The sequence below is a fragment of the Acromyrmex echinatior genome, chromosome 4 (genome assembly GCF_024713525.1).
Source record: "Acromyrmex echinatior isolate Ae372 chromosome 4, ASM2471352v2, whole genome shotgun sequence".
Classification (NCBI taxonomy): Eukaryota; Metazoa; Arthropoda; class Insecta; order Hymenoptera; family Formicidae; genus Acromyrmex; species Acromyrmex echinatior.
In genome coordinates, this window is record NC_141855.1 from 2,151,899 (window position 1) to 2,178,008 (window position 26,110).

Genomic DNA, 26,110 nt, shown 5'->3' on the forward strand with positions numbered 1-26,110 from the left:
AAGAAAAAAAACTTCATGAAGTACTTGATAAAATAATAAAAAAATATTGCTGAAATATTTAATGATATTACATATACTATTATAAAAATGATATTAAAATCGATAATCAACTTTTTCAGTTTCCTAAAAAACGACATGTCGATTGATGCCGTTTCATATTTCTACGCCACGTGCGCAAGACGATCCGAAGTTGTTCGGAAGTTTCCGGAAACTGCCGAATCAGAGAGCACCACAAACGCTAGTGTCGCTAGTTGCTACGAACAATGAAAATGATTATCAATGAACGCTGACGATTGACGGTTGATATATAATCTTTCTCGTGTTATTTCTTTATTGTAGTTAGTTTGTAGTACGAAAATCATAATACGGGTTGCTACTTTGATAAATCATAATAAAAGAAGGTATGTTGATCTTATATAATTATTATATATGTTCGATCTATTACGATTTTATTGCGATTAATCTAACCAAGTAAGTTAGGTTAGGTTTGTTAATCGATGATTATTGGAAATTTTAGGATTCAGTTTGAATAAATCCGAAAAATATGTCAAATTGGCGATCGAGTCATGCGACGGAGCGACGAGATACGTATAAAAATAACAGAGAAAACAGGCGTGATAGGAGTAACGAGACTTATAGAGATAGATCGCAGAGAAGCAGAGACAGAGATCACAGAAGTGGTAGACGCGATTATTCCAGGAGAGATGATGAGAAGCAGAATGACAAGAGGAAGCACGAGAGATCACCGTTGAGGAGGGAGAATAGTCATCCCAGGCACAGAGAACGTAATGAGAGGAGCAGAAGTAGAGACAGAAGAGATGATTCCAGCAGAAGACGCAATGATCAACATAAGCAAAAGCGAAGTCCAGAGGAGACAAGAATGAAGAGGGAATCCTCTGCAGAATGGGGAAAATCGACTGTGAAGGAGGAGAAAGAAAAGCCCAACTTCGAGCTGTCAGGAAAATTGACAGAGGACATGAATACTGTCAATGGAGTAGTTATAAAATATTCTGAGCCTCTAGACGCCAAAAAACCCAAGCGTCGATGGAGATTGTATCCCTTCAAAGGCGAGAAGGCGTTACCTACATTGTACATACATCGGCAATCAGCGTATCTTATGGGCAGAGATCGCAAAGTAGCTGATATACCTTTAGATCATCCTTCATGTTCCAAGCAACATGCTGCTCTGCAATATCGTTTAGTCTCTTATCAAAAAGAAGGTGGTGTTGAGGGTAGAAGAATACGACCATATATTATTGATTTAGAGTCCGCAAATGGTACCTTTGTAAATAATGTAAAATTAGAACCAAGGAGATATCATGAATTATTAGAAAAGGATGTAGTACGGTTTGGCTTTAGTACCAGGGAATATGTTCTGTTACATGAACATAGTAAGGACGATTCCTTTGATGATGATGTACCTCTTACAAATGAGACTTAGGTAAATAAATTTATATTATGTTACTTTTTTTTACTACAATTTTTAGATTATGACAATTTTTAGATTATGTAGAAAAGAAAAGTGTTGTTGTTAGCCGACATATTATTGAATTTTATAATTTTATAATTTATTAAGACTTTTACTTATCTACCAATTTTTATAGGTCAAAGTTGTTGGCTCGTAGCTCTTTTGCCTTGTAAAAAAAAAACAGAATACGACTTATACATTCACTTAGAAATAATAAAAAAAATTAAAATTGAAAAATTGATATGACTTGGCTATCTCTAATTATGTCCTTGTATTAACAAGAAAAAGTTAAGAATTTTATAATTCCTATTGTATTATATACTTGTTGAGATTAAATGTTGTAAATTAAAGAGATAGAGATTACCAGAATATTGTAAATTGTATACATTTATAAATATATATAACATTGAGATCTGGAGACATGGTAGTGTCTTAGTGCTAAGTCAAGGTCAAAGTTACTTAAAGTATTGCAAAATTATAAAATTCTTAATGTTTTCTTGTTAACACTGGAATATAATCAGAGAGATATAATTCATCTTAACTTTTCAATTTTAATTTTTCTTGTCACATTGGACTAAATATGTAATTGTATTCTTTCTTTTTTACATAAATAATATCTTATATAATCTACCTAAATAAAAATATTTAGATATATATGTATATATTTCAGAAACCTAATTCTAATAAGAAAAACACTCAGATATGAATATGTATGAAGACTGATGCAGAAATTAAGCTGAGAACCAGGAGAAGCAAGATGTATGTGAAAAAGGAAATCCAATGTATGTAGATACATATTTAGATACAGTCTTATTAATAATCTTTTGAATATCTTCAGAATTATTTTGAATGCATATTAATATTATTCATGTATAAAATAATAACAATGCATGTATAAAAGCAACTTTTAAAAATTAGTGAGTTTCTAAAATATACACTGGAAATTTACTTATTTATCACAAAGAAAGAAAAATAGTATCTCATTTGTGTACATTTCCCTGTGACATTAACTTTGATATCTTAATAATGTTTGAAATATATCGTGTAAAATTGTAAACATGTAGGTTAAAAACAATCGAAACTCTGATGTATATTGTTTGTAATATATTATTTACAATTATTTAGTTACAGTATTTACTGATTCACAATTTATTTTCCTATAAAGCTACTTGAAAATACAAATTTCAAGTATAGTCAGTCCATCGACACAAACTTCGCAAAATTTTATACATTCTAATTTATCTTTTTAATAAAAATACATACGTTTTCATGTCGTTATAACTACGCAGAAAACTTAACAATTTCTTATATTGATTTTCATATTTGCTAATTATCATCAAACATGAAATTTGTACAATGAAGTGAAACATTTCACAGATTTTATTCAATAAATATATTATTTAAATCATAATTATAAAGTTAAACTTTAAATTATATATATTTCATATTTATTATTCTCTATTAACATATTCCTACATTAAATAACAGTTTCGCGATTATTACTAAAGTTGCAAAATTTTTACGTTCCAAAACGATCTGCCATATCTACGCGACAAATTTTTGAGTATAAAAGTTCATGTATGTACATTAAAATGGCAGTTTAAAGCTATTGTCAACTCCGCTCCTTCTATCTTTTATCTTTACATATGAAATACTTGGGCATTAATGGTATAAGCAGAGCTTAATGTATGAGCGTATGTAATTTGATATATTTAAGGCACCGCATTCGGATAAAAAAGAAAAGAAACAAAAAAATTTGAGCAAAATCATAGCGACTGTCTCGAGTAATTTTTCATACATAGCTACAAGGCAAATCTGGATAATTTCTGGAGAAGAATAGATCTACTATGGAGTAATCACATAAAAAAACAATCTTGCTTTAAAAATAGTATGAATAGATTAAAAATAGTATGTATAGAATCTATTGTCATACTTTATAAATATTGGAATATTTAATTGCCTCGATTTACATCATTCAAGCTCAGAAGCGATACGAATCTCGCTTATTTATACGAAATGTTTGCATAAATCTTTAGATTTGCCACGGTCGGCGACTCACGATCCATTCACTCTGACTGCGTCCACGTTTATATTTGTATACGTGACGATGTTGCTACCGTCTTCGACGACGGGCCGCAGTAAATTCAGCAACGTGCTGTTTATCACGAGCGGTATATTCGCCTTGCCATTCTGCAAGTTTGAGTGAGTCCTCTGGACCTTCGGCAACATACTCTTCGTCACTACGCTCTCGCCCGAAGGCACTTCCCCATTCACGGCGTTCGAGACGACGGCGTTGCTCTTCAGGGATGATAGGACCGTCTGCGAATTGATCAGGGATGAACTAGGACGTGTGGAAGGCGCCAGGCTATGCGAGCTACAACTTCTACCCTCAATGCTTGCCTCGGAGTCCCTTCGCTCACCCAAGCTGGTCTTGTACTTCTGCTGACCGTTCAAGGATGAGAAGGAGTCCCTTTTCAGGGTCGCTTTCGCGATTGAGTTCACCGATTTCGAGCTGTCCAAGGTATTGCATTTATCCAGCATTCCGGAAACTGACGTGCCCTTTCGATCCGGTAAGTTTAGACTAATGATCGATGATCTTTTGTACAACAACTTTCTGTCAAACTGCTTCTGTTCTTCCGTCGAACGTTTCTTTTGCTCTTCTGTAGTCTCCGTAGGCAGACTGCTCTTACGATTGTAATTCGTACTACTAATCCTGCTTATATTTGCTAGGTTCTGATCCGAGATGTGAATTGAGCGGGGTACTTCGTAACCATTCGTAGGATTCTCCCTTAAGACGATATCCTCGTTATCCGCTAATAATTCTAAATACTTCGGAGCCTCGCCGGATTGCGGATTGAGCGTAGCGTTATTTGAGTTTTGTAAGAAAGGTTGCATGTCTCGGCTTCCTTCGGAACTACTGGACTTCCACGAGTTGCCTATACAGAATAACAATGAAAATGTATGGCAAAGTAACTGAATTTTATTAACTTATTATTTGCAGAATTCTAAGATTTTTTTTACATATTTCGTGATAAGAAAATGACATTTCCGTACATTGCATGTTTTCGTGTTTGTATTTTTTATATTACTTTTTATATATCCAAGAAATTGCGAATCACGTTACGTACGAGTTAATTACAATGATCAGAAAAATACGCTCGATGAGAAGTGGAAAAAATCGTATTTCTTGACATGGGATGGTAGTGTAGAGGCACACAATGTTTGTTAAGACCTACCTGAATTATTATGATTCTGATTCTCGTCAGCAAAGTAAGCCATGTTAGACACGCCTGCAAGCACGAGCCATGCAATGATCAATATGTATTCAAGCAGATAGAGAGTAATATTCCAATACATTTTAAGGATGATAGAAGTTTCACGATAAAACGGATTTCGTCATATGCTTCGACAATGTCGAGTTATGTGAATGTATGAAAAACATGCTTATTTTTCGCGGTACACGCGATCTAAATTAATGTAATAATTTGCGAGAGATTTCTTTATTTTTCAAATATTCGTAACTCAGTAAACTTCAAAAGTAATATCAATATTATAATTTTACACTGAATAACGTGTTATGTAATACATTTGTTATGTTATATTCAAATTGTTGAGTGTGAAATTGTATGTTGATGTTGTGTTACTTTTAACTGATGTATACTGGAAATTTACGAAGTAAAGAAGACTTTTTATTCCTTGCAGTTTTTCCATTCTATGAATTCTGTTGTGTGTGTATGTATGTGTGTTTTCCAAAGAAACACTTCTCATATTTATACATTGTGTGTAAACGATGTATTATGTGCAAATTTATAGTAGCCACATTACATACATGATATTAAAACGAATGTTTCGTAGATATATATATATATATATTTTTTTTTTTCCATAATGCGGGGGAATAAAAAATTGCATAATTTTAATTAACATTCTATTGATTTGCAAAGATTCCTCGTTCCATGCAGAGATATGCGCGTAAATAAGGATTAATATTAATTTACCTCTGCGTGCCAGATAATGTCCAGCATGCACTGGGCTCAGCACCGCGTCTTCTATGTGACTTCTTAGAACGACGATGCTCTCGAGACAAATTTTGAAGCTCGGTCTGGCGTCCGCTGCGCTCCAGCAACGCAGCATCAGCTGATGTAACGTCGGAGGGCAGTTGAGGGGTTTCGGCAGCCTGCCGCCCGCACGCACGTAATGTAACACTTCCAGATTGTTTCTAGCAGGATAGGGTTGTTGACCCAATGACGTAATTTCCCACATTAGCACCCCGAATGCCCAAACATCACTCTGTGAAGTGAATACCCCGTCCACTAAGGATTCCGGTGCCATCCAGCGAACAGGAAGCAAACCTTCTCCTTCCTGAAATTGTCATTTTTTATTTTTAATTAAAAAATTGTTTTCTTTCTTTTATTTGAATTTTTAATATCTATTCTAGAAATGAGCATGAATTAAATTGTACAACGTTCAATTTCTCGGAAAAAGAAATAATTATTTTTCTTGAGCTTCGCTTGTGCATAGAGAAATAATATAATTTTAAATAATATTATTTTAACGTGAAAATGAAAGAGAGCAGTTTATGAAGTTTCTTATTTTATCCAAAAGTTTTTACATTTACCTTGCGGTAATAGTCATTCTTGTAAATATCTCTGGCTAGTCCGAAGTCACCGATTTTCACGACACGATTTTCGCGATCTCTCGCAGACACCAGACAATTTCGACACGCGAGATCTCTGTGCACGAAGTGCAACTCCTCCAAGTAGCGACAGCCACGCGCGACGTCCTCGCACATGGCGAGCAGATCTTGCAGACGCAGAGCGTGCGGGTCTGTGAGTTGCAAGGACCGGCTCTCTCTTAAATAACTTAACAAGTCACCAGCTTCCATTAATTCCAACACGAGTAACGGAGGATCTGTATCCAAGCAAACGCCCAGTAACCTCAGCACGTGTTTATGGCGAAAATGACTCATGAGCCTTGCCTCTTGCAAAAATTCTGTCTTCTCTTGCGAAGAGGCGTCCTTTCGTAGCATCTTTATAGCAACAGGCGTTATGCCCGGTCCTTCTAAATCCTTGGCATTTCCTTGAAATACCTGCGACATTTAGAATGGATTTAATATTATAAATCCAGTATAAAAGATTCTAAAGATTTTAATATTGCAAAAATAATTATTTTCTCATGTCTGATTTTATCTTAAAATATTTCAGACATTAGAAAAAGACATTACTAAAAGTGCAAGTTTTATTTCTTTATTTCTTAGCCCTTCAAAATTATTTTTTGTATTTTAGGATTAAATCTTACCTTTCCGAATGCGCCGCTGCCTAGGAACTTTGCCAGCGTGATTTGCTCTTGTCTGATTTTGGGCAGTGCAGAATCATCCGGATCATTTTGTAACGTAGATGCGTAAAGCGCATTAGATTGAACGAAGTTTCCGCGAGGGATCTCGCGGAGGGTCGCTAATTCGACATCGGACACTATCGGAGGTAAAACTGTCTTCTTGTCTTCTTTCCGTTGTCGGTACACTGCTGGATAACGTTACAATATACTTGTCTGATATCACATATTGCCACATAGACGTATAATAAATATGTAATTAAATGTGTGAATTGTCTTCTATTAAGTTTAATTTGAAAAATGCCATTTTATCATTTAATTAATTTGTAATTGGAAGCACGAACATCATAGCAAGTATACTTACGGCAGAAAAAATAACAAAAGCACACGAACATTATGGTAACAACGATCGCGATGAGGCCCAGCATCAGCGGTAGATGCTGTTGCGTAGCCAATATTCCTCCAGCAGACTCCGTTAGATCAATAATCGTGCTCGATTTACTCCAAGCGCCAAAACCGTAAGCATTTTTGGCTTGCACGCGAAACTTATACTTTTGATCCACGTCTCCGGGGATTATCCAATAATTGTCCGTTCCATTATAATATAAATCCCAGTGCTCGTTCTCTTTACTCTCGTCATCTTGCTTGTAACTATCGTCGATGACCAAGCCTTCCAATCGATACAAAGTCACCTGTGAGCCATGAGCTTGCGCGGGATCCCAATTTAACTGATACACGGAATTTCGGAATTTTGTTACGATAGGTACCCCTGGAGCGCTTGGAACGTCACCTTTATTGCACAAAATCCATTTAAGTTTCTTTTTATTTATTTCAGTACTTTTTAAAATTTGAGTCAATCTCCCAATAAACGAGAATGGATTAAAATGGATTGAAATTTTTTTCCGAATGCGTATTTTAAAAAAATAGCGAATACTTTTTTTTGGATTTAATTGGATTCAATTAGATTTAATTGGATGCAATTGGATTAAAAAACTGCATTTCCCAGTCAAAATTTTAAATTGAACAGTATTCATTATGTACAGAAAAAGCTAATATTATTTTTAGATTGAAAGACATAGAGATATGCTCCATGCAATTCCTATAAATGAATAAAAATGCATTCAGGATTGAAAAGCATTCATTTTAACATTTGTGAATCAATATTTCTGAAAATCTGAATTCATTTCAATTCATTTTCGTTTGCTGGGCTTATATTGAAGGGTAAAATTTCACTCTTAAAGATTGAAAATTGAGCCATTCTTTTTCAAGACTAGCTCAATTTTCATTCTTAACAGTGAAATTTCATTCCAAAGAATTTAGAGAGTATACTTACTTCTATTTAAAACTTTATTGTTTTTTTTTAATTTAATTATTCATTTCTATAATAATATTAAAACATGCTTATAGCGTGGAATATTAATAATGTCTCGCTTACCGAGTGTTTGAAATGTAAATCTTCCATCGGATGGTTCCCATATGAAATCTTGATACTTGGGATATTTCAGCCTCAAGCGAAACTTGTATAAAGTACGTGGCTGCAAATGTTCTATATAATACATCACTTGGTCCTCGTTCACCTCAACGTGTTGCACGACTTGCCACTTCTCCATTGCAACGTCCTGATACTCCAATATGTAACCAATAGTTAGATTGACGGTCGGGACCCAAGACATGTTCATGCTGTTTACGCTGACTCCGTTCATTATTAAATTATTTGGCTCTGAGTACATGCGGATGCGTTGCCTGAGACTGTCGTTGTAAAAGTCATTGAAATTGACAGGATACACGCGTACGTACACCAGGTACTCCTGCCCTGGCAACAACGGCTGCAGCGTTGTGAAAAACCTGCCATCCGCCGTTCGTTTGGGCTCCTCGATTAGCTGCTCGCCCTTCTGTCGCATACCATTCTGCAAAAGATCATTCGACCTCCAATGCACCTCGTAGTGCACCACTGCGGAGTTCAGCATCTTGGGTGGCATCCAGTAGACCTCCGCCAATGTTGGTGTCAGGGCCTGAATCGTAACATTCTCCGGCCTGCTGGGCTTGCCCACGCTGGTCTTCAGCATTACCTCGTCGCCGAATTCCAATGTCTTTTCGTATAAATTGCTTAGTGCCAATTTCAACTTGTATTCCGTGAATGGCTTTAAATTCTGAATCTCGTAACGCCTCTCGTACGTCTGCACATTGATCTCCTCACACTTACTGGATTCATTCTTCAAACAATGAGACACATTGATAGTGTACAGCGTAGTGGGTAAACTATATTTTTGACATCCGTATTCAGGATTGGGTTCCGGAAGATTAACAATGATGCTATTCGCTGTTTCGTTCACCCTCTCAACATTATAGCCCGTTTGACGGGGTATCAGGCATTTCATGATGGGATAGGGTTGCAAGGATGTACCAAAAGCTGTGATTCGATTTACATTAGGTAGGTAGAAATTCTTCACTTCCGGATTGGATGCATTTTCTTTGTTTTCCATGAAGAAATATTCCTTTCTCAAAAAATGAATTTGATTTTTTCCATCGTACCAGTATATGTTCATTTTATCGACCGTTAAAATCCGTATATTAGAACTTGCTCTTAATATCATTTTGCATGTGCAACCGTAAATATCAGCTACGTTTAATCGATTCTCATCCGATGTCCAATACATCATTGGTGTTTGAATATTGGTTTTGTCAATTGTGAATGTGAATACATTTTTTGGTTTTTGTGGACAAGTACACGTGCTATCATTATTTCCAAAAAAGTATTGTACATTTTTTCCCTCGAAATCCGACTGCATTATACTGTCATTTGGCTCAATCCAATATAAAGACCTGAAAAATATTTTATTTCCTATATAATTTAAAATATCGTTTTAAAATAAATATAATCAAAACTATATACGGTTTTTTTTTATAATTTCATGCTTTTTAAATCATAATTTATCTTGATTACAGTAGCGAGCATATTGAATAATTAAAAAATAACAATTTAAATATTTTAGATAGATAAACATATTGACGTACCCCAGAGATGGCAAGATATCTAAAACTGTAATACTTCCTCCTCTTCTTAAGATATTTTTGTACTTGATTATGCCTGCCTGCAACATTGTTAAATCCAATCTTTTGATATAACTGTTTCTGTTGTTGTCTTTGTTTTCGCCTTCTACCCAGTATAGATTTCTTGCCACCCAATCGACGCAGAGGCTATGCGTATTGGTTCTATTTAGACCGAGTATTTTTGTCACGTTGGTTCCATTTGTCAATGATGTTACCAATTCCTGCATTTCGCTGATCCAATAAATCTTATCTTCCTCTCCCAAGTAATCGATCTCTTTCGCGACGTGCCTGGTGATCGTATTATTGATTTCTCTATCCAAGTCTGACAATCTCACAGCGTCATTTGTGGCGACTAATAATTTGGGCACCGGATTCTCATACGTGGTCGATACATTAATAGGATCCGTGTAAGGACCAGCACCGATCTTAGTATACGCTCTTACTTTGCAATAATAGGTCATGTTAGATGTTACATTAGACGTCGCATACTCCAGCGTGGTAGTTTCGATGCTGCAGTTGTTACAGATAAATATTTCCATTTCATTTACGATATGCCAACATTCGACAATGTATCCTTGAATTACTCCATTTGTAAACTCGGGCGGATCCCATCTGTGAAATAAGATATTTTAACGTTTCTATATCGCGAATCTGTAGCGAAATTAAATCTTATACATATTTGTACAAGATATAATATATATACAAATCTAAGAAAATAAAAGTATGTCTAGTTGGAGAATTTCTAAATTCTATACCTAAATATCAGCCAAACTTTCATGTCCATGTGTACGTTTTTCTTGCTAAACTCTACGAATGCTCTGGGAGATGTTGGCTGGCTCGGTACGCTCTGTGGAGATCTTAGGATTTTCCGAGAATGGTGCGCCGTTTCCCAATAAGTAAATGCCTTTACAGTGACTTCCAGAACGGAATAGGGCAGGATCTGATCCGAATTGTTGTATGGCATTGTCGTTTCGATCGTAATTTCCGGATTTGAATTCGTATTAATGTAATCCGCGAATTTCACCTCATAAAAAACCGTGCCGTAGTTGATGTTCTTCACGGGGTCCCATGATATGTTGAAGTTTCTCCAAGTACCTTCAACTCTTATGCTATCGAAATCAACTGCGTTCGGTAGAACTACCACCGTTTCTGACGTCAGATTTTTTGGATACTGATGGTGCGCGGGATCCGTAATGGCTACCATGTACAAGCTGGACAAAGTGATTCCATTGATTACCGCGGTATTCTGACCGGAGAGATCACCGATCACTGCGTTTCTGTCGTCCTGTAGCCACAATAGGTGCTCAGAAAAATAGCACAAAGGTCCTTGCATGTTTGGATGTTGCAAAGCAGAAATCTTGAATTAAAAAATTTATTATTTATATTATTTTTATTTTTAACCATTTATTTTATTTTTATTATGCTTAATTATTGTATATTATTAATATATAATTAAAGTCGTTGCCGCGAGATATATAATTTTATCACTTAAAATAATGATTAAGTAATAACAAATAATTATTGTGATATATGCTACATAATATTTATAAAAATAATGGAATTTAAAACCAATTGATTGCATAAAATGTACCTTTTCTGGGATGATTTTTTGATTCATTGAAATTCTTTCGGACGTAGGTGCACGATAGACAATGGATCCACTTTCGTAACTTCGAACGATCCAGTAAACGTATCTGTTTTCAGTGTCGAGAGTTAATCCCATCACTTGTTTTCCATTGAAAATTTCATCCAAATGATAGTATCTCCTGTCTTGTCCATTCAGTCGTGCAACTTCCACTGCGTGACCAGTGGACCAGTACAAGTACGCCTCAAGAGAGTCAATCATGAGTTCTTTTACAATTGCTAAGATAGACATCGGCTCTTGCTGAGATCCATTCAGGTTCGCTCTTGTTATCTGTACATTGAGAAAATAATATCCATAGAATATAAACATAATATGAAAATTTTACAATCACTAAAGATTTAAATGGCAATCATAGTATCTCAATGTAATGCATATTCTGTAAATATTTTTTGCTTTTAATTTTATAAATACAATAAAGAACGTAAATAATGGAATTATTTACGTTATTATTATTATTTTTATTAGTATTTATTATTTACGTTTTTATTGTAAATTAATATAAAAACAATAAAGAACGTAAATAATGAAATTTAATATAGTTAATTTATTTTAAATTAAGGAGATTAAGTACTTGGGTCAAAAATAAAGATCTAATTATATTTACAATTTGCTGTTTTGGATTTGCCCAATATAGTTTTTTCGATATCCAGTCTACAGCGACGCTTCCCACCGAATGTATGTTGAGTTTTGTTTTCTGATGATTGCTAACATTATAACGATACAATGCAGAATTATTTCCCACTATATACAGCACGTCCTTGTACCAACTAATGTCAACAATATGGAATTCGTTTTCGGACTCCTTTAGACTCGCCTTGTTAACCAGCGTGTCGATATTTTCGCCAGTTACGTCGCTTCTCAAAATTCCTTCGTTCGACGACCACAAGATAGATGCGTGTGAACCGGTTCTATAATATATAATTTTATTCAATTACTAATTGAGATAATTGGCACAAAGTGAAAAAACTTTGTAAATATAAATTCTACGCATGTAAAGCTTCATTAAAAAAAAAGTAATTGAAGAAACATTGAATATAATTTTTTTCAAATAGTTAAAATCAAAAAATTATATGAACCTGATATGTTGAATTTATTAATTATTATTCATTAAATTCCACCAAATAAAATTATTTATTAATATTACCTTAAGGTTTGTCCTCGAAACTCTGTGGACCACGGTCCTCTGCCAGAGCTGGTATAGGCCGCGGCTTTGATGGAATATTCAGATCTTTCTCGCAAATTATGAACAGTATGAGACGATCCGGCGATACCTTTTTGGTGAATAGTTTCGCCAGTAGATTCGTCCTTAATCTCGAGCTCGTATGACCAGTTTTGCCAGGCGCCCTTTCCTTGGCCGCCCAGTAAATGAGGAGCTTGCCACGAAACCTTTGCTCTTTCCGCTCCTAGAACAGCTTGCACTCCTGTCGGTGGATTCACTGGCACTGGAACCGGCTGACTTGCATTCATCAATACGGTCACACTTACGAAGGAAGTGTCAGACCTAAAAGAAAAGGAATAGTTATGGATTATTAATGTTTTATTAAACATAATTAATATTTTAATTTTGCAGTTAAACGCATAAAATTGAATAAAATCATTTAGAAAATTAAAAAAATACATTACTTGTCAGGATAAGAGTTGTGGAAATATCTGTTTTGACCAGCATGATAGCCTTCAGTGAGGACCTCTTCGCCATTAGTCCAGTAGAACAGTCCATTTGCCATAGCTAATGAAATAACGTTATTGAATTTCGGTTTCTGCGTATTCGGGCGAAGATTAACAACTTCGCGACCATCTAACGATACAGATATCACTGTGTTTTTAGTGTGATCAGGAACGAGCAATCGAAAATTCGTATGATCTACTGTAAAAGCACCCAAATGAGCATCTTCGAGAATTAAATCTGGTCGAACCTGAAAAAAAAATAACATCAAGAAGTTCTTAAAAAGTAATTATTTTTTTTATTATACTACATCAATATCGTGAGATCTTTAAAGATTGTTTAAAGCGTTGTACTAAGAGACGCAAAATCTTTATACATTTAAAATCGAAAATAATCAATTTTAAATTTATAAATATTTTGCGTCTCTTAATATAATTTAAAAAAATAAAGGCTTTGATAATATAATGATAAAATAAAAATAATTGGTACCTCATGTTTCACACCGTTGCTGATAACGGCTAAATCTAATCTGAACAGTCCCACTTTAGTGACCCAAAAAAGGTATCCGTTGTAAGGATCAATCTCGATATGCGAGGGTCGAGTTAAAAGTCCAGCTACGGCCACTGTCAGACTCTTGCCATCGAGATTGCATCTGGCTATTTGCCACGTCGCGGTTGTCGCGTGTTTTACTTCTCCTAAGACGTACAAGTGAAGATTCAGCCAGTCAACGGAAAGGCTCAGAGGTTTGAAGTTCACTCCGTCGGGGATCAAAATGGCCTTCGGTATGGATTGCTCGATGATCGAAGTTCGGTATACATAACCCATCGAAGTAGAAACGAATAATTGAGCTGATGCCACGTGTATTGCAACGCCGCGGATTACACTTTTGGTTTCGTAAACGACACTAGGCTCATCCAACATATCAGCACCCTGTTTCATGACCAAATGCTCACCACCGAGGATGAGAATCGGTTGTTGAGTATCCTTGACTAAAATTTGTCATTATTCATCTTATTAGTCATTTCAAAATACATTTTCATGTCATAGACATAAATTACAAAGTCTGTAAATTGATAGCTAATGCCTTGATTCTTTAAAACAGATAATGTAAAAGTGTACATTAAAAAGCTAGATTGTTTGAATGAAATTTGATCAGTAGACAATAAGATCGATGATATTTATCTTAAATTATTTTATGTATTGTATATTGTATTTTTTTTGGCAGAAAACAAGATTTGTATTCTTTCTACTGTAGAAGGACGCTCTATTTCTTGAAAAATTAAATATCATAATAAATTTCTTTTTGGGTTAACGTTAAATATATATTAATTTTTTCGTAACATACCGGTAGGTTCTGGAGTCGTAGAGATATAGATAGTTGCAGGCGGACCCTCGCCGACACTATTTCTCATAGTCACACTAACAGAATAATTCTGATTGGGTTCGAGATTTTGAAACATATAGTGATCGGTATTCTCGGAGACTGGAATGTCCTGTCGATAAAATATAAGATATACTGCATAACTCATGGACATGCATCCCTATTGCTAAGAAATAGATATGCAGTTAGGAGAATACATCCCTATTGCTAGGAAGTAGATATGTTAGGAGAATACAAGAACGCCATGCCAGAAATTTTTGTAGATAATCTGGTTCGTGCAAGTCGTCGGAATCAATGTTAGAGGATATCATAATTAAAATGCGAGGAATTTATCATTAAAGCAGTATAATCGAAGTTAAAATCAAATAATTAATGCCATTATTGCGCTTGCATAGAGATTTTACGATACTCGATCCATCGACTTTTTTTATTCTTTCTTAAAATAAAATAAGAAAATTATGCTATCTGAGAAACTAAAGAAATAAAAATTTCTTGAATATTAAGAAATTTTATCAATAAATGCGTGCCCAGTAATACTTTGCGTGGCATTAATTCTTTGTATATAAAGCATGCATTCTTTGTAAATTGATATTAGTATGCAACACAAAAAGCTAAAAGGTATGAAGTAAAATTTATTGGCTTTCATCTTTAAGATATCAAATACTTCGATAGAAGTCAATAACGGAACAAATCTTAAATATTTTTAACGTAGCAGCAGATATTATCTTCTATATCTCGCGATTTCTAATTAAAATTTAATTTATGTGGCCAATAAATTCTCTTCGAACAGGATAACGGAGTCTACCTTGCAGAACCAGTTGTACATCGCTCTTTTGCAAACAACAGTTAGATAGTACAGCAAAGCGTGACGCCGATGCGCCTTACAAGCGCATGAAAATGTCGACTATGGCAGTGCACAGAGTTGCAAGGAAAAAAAGAGATGCTTGTGCACAAGTAAGTAACGCGAAAGACACGTCAATATGTATACTAAAATGTAGTTCGGCTGTAGAATAAACATGTCTCTAAACTATATATATATACTTTCTGGCGTGGCGTGTACCTTAAGCTGATTCAACCCCTTGTGTTCAACCCCTTGCAGACGCAGGACATAAGACAAAAGTGGCCCGTTCGGGAATGGGCCTGGTTCCCAAGATACAGAGACGCGGTAACTGTCTACCGCTGCCGCTCTTACAATTACCGGTGTTGATGTCGGTAGATCGGCCGCGTATGTTAATATTACCACGCTCGGTGCTGAGACGATCGGCTCTGGATTGTGTTGCGATGATTTCAGGAGTAGCGCTACGCGAAACTGTAAATGCCAGCGTTCGTTTCATGAATGTTTTCACGAAGAGGTATCCGTAAGGAAAGAAATGGTACAACAGTTTAAGAATATTCCACCTAAAGTCTACACTAAGTCTAGATTAATGTTTATTGACGGAATCTCTCGAGGATAATGGGAATAATTTTATATTTCGTTAATATATGAGCAAAAGTGATTTATTCAAGTATTACAAGTGAGTAGAAAATTAATTCTCAGTTTGTAATTAATGAAGATCCTCAGTGAATCTTTCTTTATTTTCGCGTTCAATTATTATGCTTCCAATTTTGCCCCATTCTCTTTCCATTCCTTACATTCCTTACCCTATACTTTGTGTACGGCTGCAGGTTCTCGACCAGTATCTGATCACCTTCGCCCCATGACTGATTGCGGCAATATTGCCACGTCTCAGCTAATTCTTCGTATCTCCATTGCACCAGGTATGAAATGCCGGCGCGTCTGTCTATGTCTACACCTTTCCATTCGAGGCTGAGCGACGTCGCCGTCAATGAGTCCGCAACCAATGCTGGCGCTGGTGGAATGCCGATTTCCGCTGTTCATTGAAAAGATTTTCTTATTTAGTGTAGAAAAAACTTTATACAGTAACTAAAGTACAAATACTTAATTTTATTTATATCTATAAATAAAAAAACTACAGGCTAAAGGTTTTGAAACTTTTTTTAAAAATTGACATTTTTGGGTTTATTTATTTTCAAATAAGTATAATGCGTTCTTTTAAATAATAATTCTTTAGATCCACAATAATTGAATAACTATTGTTATCTAAAGAATTATTGTTAAAAAACACATTGTTAGATATTTGAGTTTTAAACAAAATCCCAAAAATATCCATTATTAAAAAATATTTCCAAATTTTTGATCTGGAGTGTATGATATGTTTGATATGTGTGTACGGAAAGTGAAAATAGTTAAAAAAAAAAAAAGAATTTAATTTTCGATAGAAATAATGCAGGAGCAGAAATAATATTGCAACGCAACGAAATTATGAAAAACAATGTACGATCGTATCATTACGCAGAGCAATCTTAAACAATACGCCCTGTCATATCATATCATCTTAACCCTCTATTTCGAAAGTGAAGCATTAAACGCGATTTTAAAGTTCAATGGTCGATACTGAAAAAGAACGGAAGTTCATAGAATATAATGAAATTCTGAACGACCTGAAGACGACGTTCATGGAAAAGTGGAAGATGAAAGTGGACGATCAAGGGAAGTCAGATGACTTTGAGCGTTACCGAACTGTCGGCACTGGTGCCTTCGGCCGCGTTATGCTCGTAAAGTACAAACCAACGAACGCATATTATGCCATGAAGGTTCTCGAAAAAGAAAAACTGGTGAAGACAAAACAAGTGGATCACACGCGTAACGAAAAACGGATTCTGCAGTGCGTTAACTTTCCCTTTATAGTCTTCATGGAGTTCTGCTTCAAGGCAAGGATTGAGAATCAAAATAGCAACGTTACTAATCTTTCTCGTAAATACACAGAAGTCTTTTTTTAAAACGAGAAATTAAATTCACAAAGAAGTTACACAGTTTGCGAGTTATCTAATTATCTTCGTGTCTCGATACATTATACTATATTAAGTGACAATGTTTCGTAAACATTACAGTTCACTTTATCAGAACTTTTCTTTCAGAGAAGCAGTTTATCGGATTGTTTCTCGTCGTTATGAAATGAACTACAATGTTCACAAAACGTTGGCATTTAACCTGGTCTATTTTTCTCAATAATTTTAATTTTTACAAAGTAAAAATTATATAAATACATGATGTTAAATTCACATCAATATTTTTTAAAGTGTAGCTTCTTTGAAGAAAATGATAATTTTAAAAGAAACCGAATAATCTCTCTACATTGAATAGATATCCAAAAGACTCTTTTATAAAACAGATGCATAAACGTGTTTTAATTCCTATTTTAAGGACAATTCGTATGTGTACATGGTGATGCCGTTCGCACAGGGCGGTGAGATGTTCACCCATCTCAGACGTATGGGAAAGTTTGATGAATCGCTAGCGAAGTTTTATGCCGCCCAAGTAGTCTTAGCCTTGGAATATCTGCACCACTGCAGCTTGATCTACCGGGACTTGAAGCCGGAGAATATTCTGATACAGAACTCCGGCTACATCAGGATGACCGACTTTGGTTTCTGCAAAATGTTGGACGCTCGCACATGGACATTGTGCGGCACACCGGAATATCTAGCGCCGGAGGTAATTTTATCAAAGGGCTATGGCCAGGCTGTCGACTGGTGGAGCTTTGGTGTGTTGGTCTACGAGATGAACGCAGGATATCCTCCTTTCTACGCGCCCGACCCTATGAAGATCTACGAGAAGATCATTACTGGTAAATACAAGTTCGCGCATCATTTCGGAGAAGAGTTGAGGGATATACTGAAGAATATTTTGCAAGTGGATCTAACGAGAAGATATGGCAATTTGAAAGGAGGTAGTATGGACATCAAGAGGCACCGCTGGTTTAAATCTATTGACTGGATCGAGATTTATCATCAGAAAGTACAGCCGAGTTTTATTCCCCATTGTAGTAACAGCGCTGATACTACCAATTTCGATTTTTTCGATGAAGTATCTCTTGAGGTTGCGTCGTTTGATCGGTATAGTAAGGAATTCGCGAATTTTTAAAAATAACGTTAGCAAAGTAATATAAAAAATAAAAGATTATAATGGAATTACGTAAAAACGGTTAATTGTGCGTGAAAATATCTTTAGGTATTTTTAATTTAAGTCCGAAAATTAATTTACAATGACAATTATTAATCAACAACATTCTTTAAGCATGTCAGAACAACACTTTATGTAATAATATAAAAAAGAGAGAGAAAAAGGAAGTACATAATCAAAGATATGCATTTTTTAAATTTAAATATATATTAGTACTTTTTTTTACGTATCTAAGTGCTCCGTACTTAAATACAATTAGGTTGCATAAAGTGATATTTAACTATAAGCAATATGTTGCTTTACGTTGACATCAAATAAAAATATTTTTTGCTCTGATAAGATTTCTAATAATAATTTAATTCTGTACTTGTATATTACATTTATTATGTGAATAAATGTACAGCTATCAAGTAATTTATAATTTTAAATTAGAGAGATACACAATTACCTTTGAGCTGTTGAAAGTAACGATTTAACGCGTCGTGGCAGCCCAAAACGCAGTATAATTCCTTTGGTGGTAACAATTCTTGCGTCCCATTCTGTAAACATATATCGGGCTGACATTATAAGAGTTTTATTTCTATAAAATTAAGAAAATATTACATAAAGCTGCCATGCGAAGAACGACGTTACGAGTATATTGCAGCTTTACGTAAGTTTCTCCGATAATAAATGTCATAAAAATAAAAATGACTGCGATACTAACGCAAACAGCTTGGCAGCTTGTGTCGAGCGCTTGTTCCCATGCTTCGCAGCCTTTTGTACACTGCAATAATAAACATAAAGATAAGAAAACGACAGTGGAGATATTCTAATTTCACGTATTTGTAGAAGGAACGACCTCAGTTTTTCTAAATCTTGTAAAAAATTTTGAACCAGAAATATAGAAAACAATTATCCTTGATCTTCTTTCCAGTAAAATAAATGCATTGTCTCATGTTCACGTTGGTTTCTTCTTGCTACAGAATCTACAGTTCTAGTTTTTCGAATGTTGTTGTTTTTGTATGAATAAACTTTGTTAATTATCTGCTAAGTAATACACGTAATGAAAGGTTTTGTTGAAATTATCTAAAAAATTAGCTAGATGTAAAAACAATTTTGTTGGACCATTAAAAATAATTATATTAAACACTCAAACTAATTGCTAGAAATATAAAAAATTTTGCAACATTATCATCATGCATATATCTACATAATTATTTTGATAGTTCAAAATAATTTTCAAACTATCTATATTCAATATATATTCATCTATATTCAACTTGTATCTTCTTGTATTTTGTGTGCATAAAAATAAAATATTCTAATGTAAATGAAATAATAAAATAATTTAATATAAACATAAAGGCCATAAAAATATTTTCAAGTTTGGATGACGAACTTTGCCTTTATACAAGTTTTTTCCTATTGAAAATGATATATGAATTGCCTTTTAGAATATAATGAATTTAAGTAAAATACGTAATTAGTATTATATCGCAGTATCTAAACAAAATTTGATAAATATATAAATAACTTTTATATTTCTCTTTTAAACAAAATATATTTTACGAGGGTTTACTATTATTTTTAATTTAGCGCTGTTTCTCTTTTAATAATTAGAATTTTTCTTAGTAATTGCGTACAATATTCGCGGCTATCTCATCTCAACACATTTAATATTTCATGTTCTGGACAAAAATCATGAAATGCATCACGCGTATATATTGGATTTGTGGAAAATCGGTCTGTCCGGTGCGCATCCTTCCACCGAAGGTCGTCGAGCGTTCAACAATTCGCTAAAATACAGCTCCGGAAGTGGTCGAACAATGGGTCACGTTATCCGGAGCAAAGTGACATAACTCGTCGTGCCACTACGTGGCGAAACAGTAATTTTTCGTGGCCGATCTCGGATTGCTTGGCACGTGCCTCAAGTAACGCCCACGTTCATAAGACGTTCGTTGCATGGTACCATGTCGAGCATAGATTTGCGAACTGAAGCTTAACGCATTAACTTTCTGCACGAGAGGATGTGGGTATTTGTCGTCGACAACAAGCCAGCTGTAACCGAGAACGCGTACGGCTCAGCTTCCACTACGCCAATGCACATTGTTTATCTTATGGTTTATTGATGTGAATCTTTCAGGGCCACGGTAGCCTCTTGAAAATAATCCCTAAGAGAAGGCCCGTGTTCATATCAAATAAAAATACATATTTAAATTTAGCGAGTGCTGTTTTATGACTTTACTCAACCCAGAGGGACTGAGAATAAATTTATAAAGATGAATGTAACTTATTGCTGTAGAGGAGTACTCCAAAGTTCAATACTTTATGCATGGATCAATAAAAGAGAAAAAGTCGCCTTTATTAACACGTTGTTAATTCTCATTAGCCTGTTTTCGATTAGTTTTATTGTTTTTTTTTAAATGCGAAAGTTTTTTAAGTTACTTTATATAGATTTAATTGATATATGCATATTGACATATAATGTATATGATTTTTGTATTAATTTAATTTCTTTATTTAAAGTTAGTATTATTATTGAATTTTAAATTTATACATATAATGCGATAAACGAATAAATATTAATTACACAAGAAAGAAATGGCTAAAAGTGAATTTGAATAAATTCAATGCTCTAGATTTTTGTTTTTTTAAATGTGAAAAATTTCTTATGCAATATGTTAGACAGAGATGTATAAAGTGTTGTTGAATTTTTAAAGAAAACATTAAAGTGAAACAAGCATTCAAATGCAACTGAAAGTATAAATATACAGAAGCAACTTGTCTCTCGAGTGTTTTGAGAGTGTAGTGGTTTCTATAATATATCTGTAGCTCTGTTTTTGGAACATTTCAATCATCACATTTTTAAAAATTATAACTACAATGATTTAATTCCATAGTTTCCATCATACATATTTAATTGAAATAGTACTTTTCATGAAAGAACAATATTTCTTTCTTCTTACTTTTTTCTTGTCACTTTCATTGTCATAATTTTATCTTAGTAATAAATAAATAAGTATAATTTCGTAATATATAGTAGATCTATTTTAACCTCCGGATACAAGAGGTGCTATTTAACAATTGGCGAACTGATCGACACTCCGCTTAGTTCGAGAGGCGCCGCATATAAATAATATTGCACTCGACATTGCAGAATAATAAGCAAATTACATCATACGAGAAACCCAATTTCCTTGAGCAAACTTTTATTTTTAATCTAATTATAAAATTAATTGAAATTTCATTACGAATTAATTTATGCTAAATGTTTTTTTTTTCGATTTTAAAGCAATTATATTTTTTGAGAGAAATAATTACACTCGAAAAATATAATTTAAAAAAAATCGGTCTGAGATATAACATTGATATTTCTCAATACTGATATTTTTTGTCGTCTTACATCACATATATTTACTGTCAAAACAGACACAAATGAGATGTTTATGAATTCTTTTGATAAAATTACAATTATCCATACGTATTAAACAGTCTATACTATATAAAGAGTGTCTCAAAATGACCTGACATTTTAATGTATTAATAAAACATATTATTTATTTGAAAAGTACACATATTTTTAGTTTAATATAAAGTACAAACATGGAGGTTATATGTGGAACACAATATCCGATAAATGGCCGCCTCGATTCTGTTTGCAAACGTTCATTCTTTTGACAAAATTTTCAATGACATTTTGGCATAATTGCGGACTAATTTTATTAATGATACGTCTAATTTCTTCCTTCAACTCCGGAATGGTCTGTGGATCATTGGCATACACTTTTCCTTTCAGAAAACCCCAAAGAAAGAAGTCCAATGGCGTCAAATCGCACGATCTTGGTGGCCAATTCATATCGCCGCGGCGCGAAATAACACGACCATGAAACTTCGTCTGAAGAAATTTCACAATTTCTATGCGTTGCTCGATCGTGTAATTCTCCATGACTAAACCTCAATACTTCCTGATGCCAGTTGTTAAAGGTTAGTACGTTACGTTCGCTGCAAAAAAAATGACGCGCAATTTAAAATGTCAGAGCATTTTGAGACACCCTTTATTTTATCATTATATTTTTGATAAAAGATTACACTTAATTATTAATGTAACAATGAAAAATCCGAATAATTAAAACCGTAAACAGACAGTTTTTTAAATAATGAACTTATGTTTAGTCTTCATTAACAATTCTTTTTACGTATCAATACGTACGCTAGATTTCAAGATAATTTCATAATTATACTTAAAAAAAGATGTAAGTCTAACGTGAACTGCGGATGAAACTTTCGAGACGCTCGTCGCATTATATGCTCATAACAACACGCATGTATATGGTGTTCGAGGGTATCACATAGGTCAGCTCGTATGAAAAGTCCGTGGAAGGAAAGGAACCTCCAGTACCAGATAAACGTTATTAATAATCATTTGACGCTGGGAGTTCTACGACAGTTCTGGTAAATCATCGAGACGCGAGTGTCACATCTCAAATCGTAGTCGTTAATTTCCCGCTATAAATAAATTTGTTTTCATTAATCGCAGAATTATGTCAGCGGTATTTAGTAATCTTTTATTGGCACTTTAAATTGGTAAAAAAACATTTGCAAGTTCGATTCCTGTTATATCAAAGTAAAGTTTTGGCGACTCTTCGAATAATTAAAAATAGACTTAAAAAATAGGCTTACTTAAATTTTAACTTATTTAAATTATTTATATATATTTAATAGACAAATATTCAAACGTACTAATATTGTAATTTATTCACGTTTGAATTAAGTGTATGCAATTCGCGTATATCTCGCAACAAAATTTGTTTGTAATTCTGATAGCCATACGGAGCCATGCGAAAACGTAAAATGTTTATTTTACTTACGTTTCCTTATCATGTGAGTACGCTGAGAAAAAAAACTGTTGATTAATGTCTTATCTAATTTATGACCGCAGTGACATCGTTGTACAACTCTTCGCCCTTTTCGATTATTTTGATTAATTTACAGCTTATTTTTAGTAGATTATCAATTTACTTTTTTGTTCCTTAGAAAATATCAGCCTTCTGTGAAGCGAAGGATGTACAGATTCCGAGGTTTAATTCGTTGTAACGAACATCTGGGCGCTTTAATTCGACGTGCCTCGTCAAACATGAGTTTTTAAACGATCTAGCCATCCGCACAATGGGGGTAGACAAAACTATCAGACAGTAGAAAATGGCCGAGCTGAGCGACTCGGCGTAGCGGCCGCTAATTTCTCACTTCCTCATTAAATCCTCACCGGGTATTATGCCCCCAGCTGGGCCCTTCCTCCACATACGCGGCTCCCCGTAGATCGTAGATCTTCGTCCTACCGCGAACAAGCATTTATCTGTCCTCTCCTCGTTTTGCTTTAACCCCATTTACTCCTCTCAGTCTGGCTCTGGCAATTATAGACGAGTAGAGAGGAAAAAAGGTAACGGCGCCTCGGATCGTCTTCTTTAAGTAATGTCTTTATAATGAGCTGCTGATTTACATGAAACCGATTATCGATGTCAAATTTTTTAGTAGATACTGTTAAAAGATCCTTCTATCTTTTGCTTTGATTATCTGTGATAATTTTAATATCTGCTATATTTTATATATTGTTATATTATTTATTAAAATAAGACGTTGTAATATAAATTGTTATGTACTTTTGAAAATAGGTAAATATTATGTGGCACATAATATTCAAAGCAATATGTAAAAATAACGTCAATGAGCAAAATTCGAGATGTTGTAATATGTCAAATAATTTATTAGTATGAAAATTACAAATTTTATTAATAAAGATAAAAAGACTTTCATGTTCTGTTTTAATATTTTAATTATGTAAAATCTTTATGAATATTATCATGCTGAAGAAGATTCTGTGTAAACAAAAACGTACAATAGTCCATTTTTATTAATAAATTTTGTCATATTGATAAATAATAAATTATTATATTTGTTACATTACAACATCTCGAACTTTGCTCACCGTTAACCTTATTTCAACATATTGGTACAGTTTTGTATTTGTTTAAATATCACTTTTAAATACCGATATCTTTATATTTTTAATAAATAACAGTTTTTTTTTTATAATAATAGTAATGTTTATAGAAAAATTCAAATAGTCGTCAAATAGTGTACTAAATCTCTTTCTTTCACACATTCATTAGTTTGTAGTAGTTGAGATCTGGTTGTAGTAGTTAGCTTCTGGCAATCTTTACACTCGTGGCAGCAATTTTCAAGTCAAAGTGGCTTCTGGCAGTGACCACTTTCAAGCAGGGACATTTGTATGGATACATCGCTGTCAGTGGTCCTCCACTTTACTACATTGTCAGACAAACACACTCGATCATCTGGTTTCTTGGCGTATGATACACGGAAATTTATTGTTTGTTCGTGGTTAACGTTTTTCTCAAAGTATTTATAAAGAAAATGCTATGTAAAGCATATCATAAGAAAAACATTTAAGATTGAAATTTTTTATGTATTTAATTTTAACATGTGCTAGTTTAATTAATTCATTTTGATACCTTTGTTTTTATTGTTTGTCACAAAAAGCGTTGAATATATTTTATCTCGTATAACGAATGCAATTTATTAATAATAAACTCTTCGTGAAGATCGGAAGTAGTCATCGACGGATATTTCCGGAGACGAGGGGATGCAAGGCTACATTAATATCCGAGAGCCAACCAAAAAAAAAATGAGAGAGCGTCGAACAAAAGAAATTCCAGTGGTATTAATTCGTCGTTATCGACCTGTGAAATTACCGGAAGAGACGTAAAGTCAATCCGCTGATCATGGAGTGAACGTTGAATGAGATCTACAAACACGCAGTATACTCCATATCGATTAATTAGATAAATCAATTAGATTTCTAAAACCAGATTAGCAGTAAATATTTCACTTCTTTTTTTTGTATATGTATAAAAAAACAAGACAGAATTTAAATATACAAAATATATAAAATTTAAATATAAAAAAAAACGTAGAATTTAATTATGCTCTGTTAAAATTTGAAAAGATCTAAAGTAACTGATGCAATTCAGGCGCGAGTCGAAAGATAAAAAAATCGAGTGGAATTAAAAAATTGTAAATCGTTATCTCAGCCAAAAGAATGCGATAATTTAGCTAAAGACTAAAAGTGGGTCGCGTCGAAGCGCGTAAATGTCTAGGATCGCGAAGTGTCTTCCTCCACCTACGTTGCCCCAATCCGTTACTCGTACGCGTTACTGGCGACTTACGAACCGTGAAACGAGCTGAGGGAGGAAATCGTTTTAAGCGCAATTCGCGTGGTAATTCGTTTTCCAGGCCTCGTTCCGCAACGCGTCCAACGAACGCCGGGTCGCGCGCGATATCCTGAACGAGTCCGGCTCATTGATGTTTTTTTTTTTTCGCAGACATGACAATTAGGCACGCCAGGATCTTTTCTGTTCTTTTTTTTACAGGGTTAATTATCTCGCTCGTTCCCTGTCCTGGAGACACGCGTTACTGGATATCCTTCCGGTCCCCCGAAAATCCTTTCATGGAATGTGTATTCTTGACGATTTTGAAATAATAAGCTAATG

At 34.3% G+C, this 26,110-nt stretch overlaps 3 protein-coding genes and 1 pseudogene across 6 annotated transcripts in view; 3 read left to right on the plus strand and 1 right to left on the minus strand.

Moving 5' to 3' along the window:
- Nucleotides 1-220: 220 nt before the first annotated feature.
- Nucleotides 221-2,441, plus strand: LOC105147465 (smad nuclear-interacting protein 1). The gene is made up of 3 exons (XM_011058491.2): nucleotides 221-401; nucleotides 518-1,441; nucleotides 2,139-2,441. Exon 2 carries the CDS (start codon nucleotides 545-547, stop codon nucleotides 1,439-1,441), a length of 897 nt encoding a protein of 298 aa, XP_011056793.1. The 5' UTR covers nucleotides 221-401; nucleotides 518-544; the 3' UTR covers nucleotides 2,139-2,441.
- A 116-nt stretch (nucleotides 2,442-2,557) lies between these two features.
- sev (receptor protein-tyrosine kinase sevenless) overlaps nucleotides 2,558-26,110 on the minus strand; it is a 39,619-nt gene continuing 16,066 nt past the window's right edge. The window contains exons 3-21 of one of the 4 annotated variants that reach the window (XM_087405258.1): nucleotides 19,270-19,329; nucleotides 19,012-19,102; nucleotides 16,181-16,410; nucleotides 15,600-15,848; nucleotides 14,504-14,651; nucleotides 13,648-14,147; nucleotides 13,119-13,408; nucleotides 12,640-12,996; nucleotides 12,100-12,403; nucleotides 11,442-11,765; nucleotides 10,606-11,207; nucleotides 9,815-10,462; nucleotides 8,235-9,622; nucleotides 7,164-7,589; nucleotides 6,767-6,990; nucleotides 6,087-6,557; nucleotides 5,467-5,830; nucleotides 4,705-4,758; nucleotides 2,558-4,404 (exon numbers count right to left, since the gene is read on the minus strand). In XM_087405258.1, coding sequence (XP_087261384.1) covers nucleotides 3,524-4,404; nucleotides 4,705-4,758; nucleotides 5,467-5,830; nucleotides 6,087-6,557; nucleotides 6,767-6,990; nucleotides 7,164-7,589; nucleotides 8,235-9,622; nucleotides 9,815-10,462; nucleotides 10,606-11,207; nucleotides 11,442-11,765; nucleotides 12,100-12,403; nucleotides 12,640-12,996; nucleotides 13,119-13,408; nucleotides 13,648-14,147; nucleotides 14,504-14,651; nucleotides 15,600-15,848; nucleotides 16,181-16,410; nucleotides 19,012-19,102; nucleotides 19,270-19,329 — 7,611 coding nt within the window. In that variant the 3' untranslated portion in view covers nucleotides 2,558-3,523. The remainder of the gene's footprint in view (nucleotides 4,405-4,704; nucleotides 4,759-5,466; nucleotides 5,831-6,086; nucleotides 6,558-6,766; nucleotides 6,991-7,163; nucleotides 7,590-8,234; nucleotides 9,623-9,814; nucleotides 10,463-10,605; nucleotides 11,208-11,441; nucleotides 11,766-12,099; nucleotides 12,404-12,639; nucleotides 12,997-13,118; nucleotides 13,409-13,647; nucleotides 14,148-14,503; nucleotides 14,652-15,599; nucleotides 15,849-16,180; nucleotides 16,411-19,011; nucleotides 19,103-19,269; nucleotides 19,330-26,110) is intronic. The other 3 variants (XM_087405259.1, XM_087405260.1, XM_087405262.1) reach the window with 3 other exon arrangements.
- Nucleotides 16,985-17,380, plus strand: LOC147909861 (cAMP-dependent protein kinase catalytic subunit beta-like). The gene has a single exon (XM_087405283.1). The coding sequence runs from the start codon at nucleotides 16,985-16,987 to the stop codon at nucleotides 17,378-17,380; it is 396 nt and encodes a 131-aa protein (XP_087261409.1).
- On the plus strand, nucleotides 17,814-18,999 carry LOC147909862 (cAMP-dependent protein kinase catalytic subunit 1 pseudogene; annotated as a pseudogene).

Bases quoted from the DNA above. Each gene is read 5' to 3' on its own strand.
- LOC147909861 (XM_087405283.1), top strand. From the start codon at position 16,985: ATGGTCGATACTGAAAAAGAACGGAAGTTCATAGAATATAATGAAATT.
- LOC105147465 (XM_011058491.2), top strand. From the start codon at position 545: ATGTCAAATTGGCGATCGAGTCATGCGACGGAGCGACGAGATACGTAT.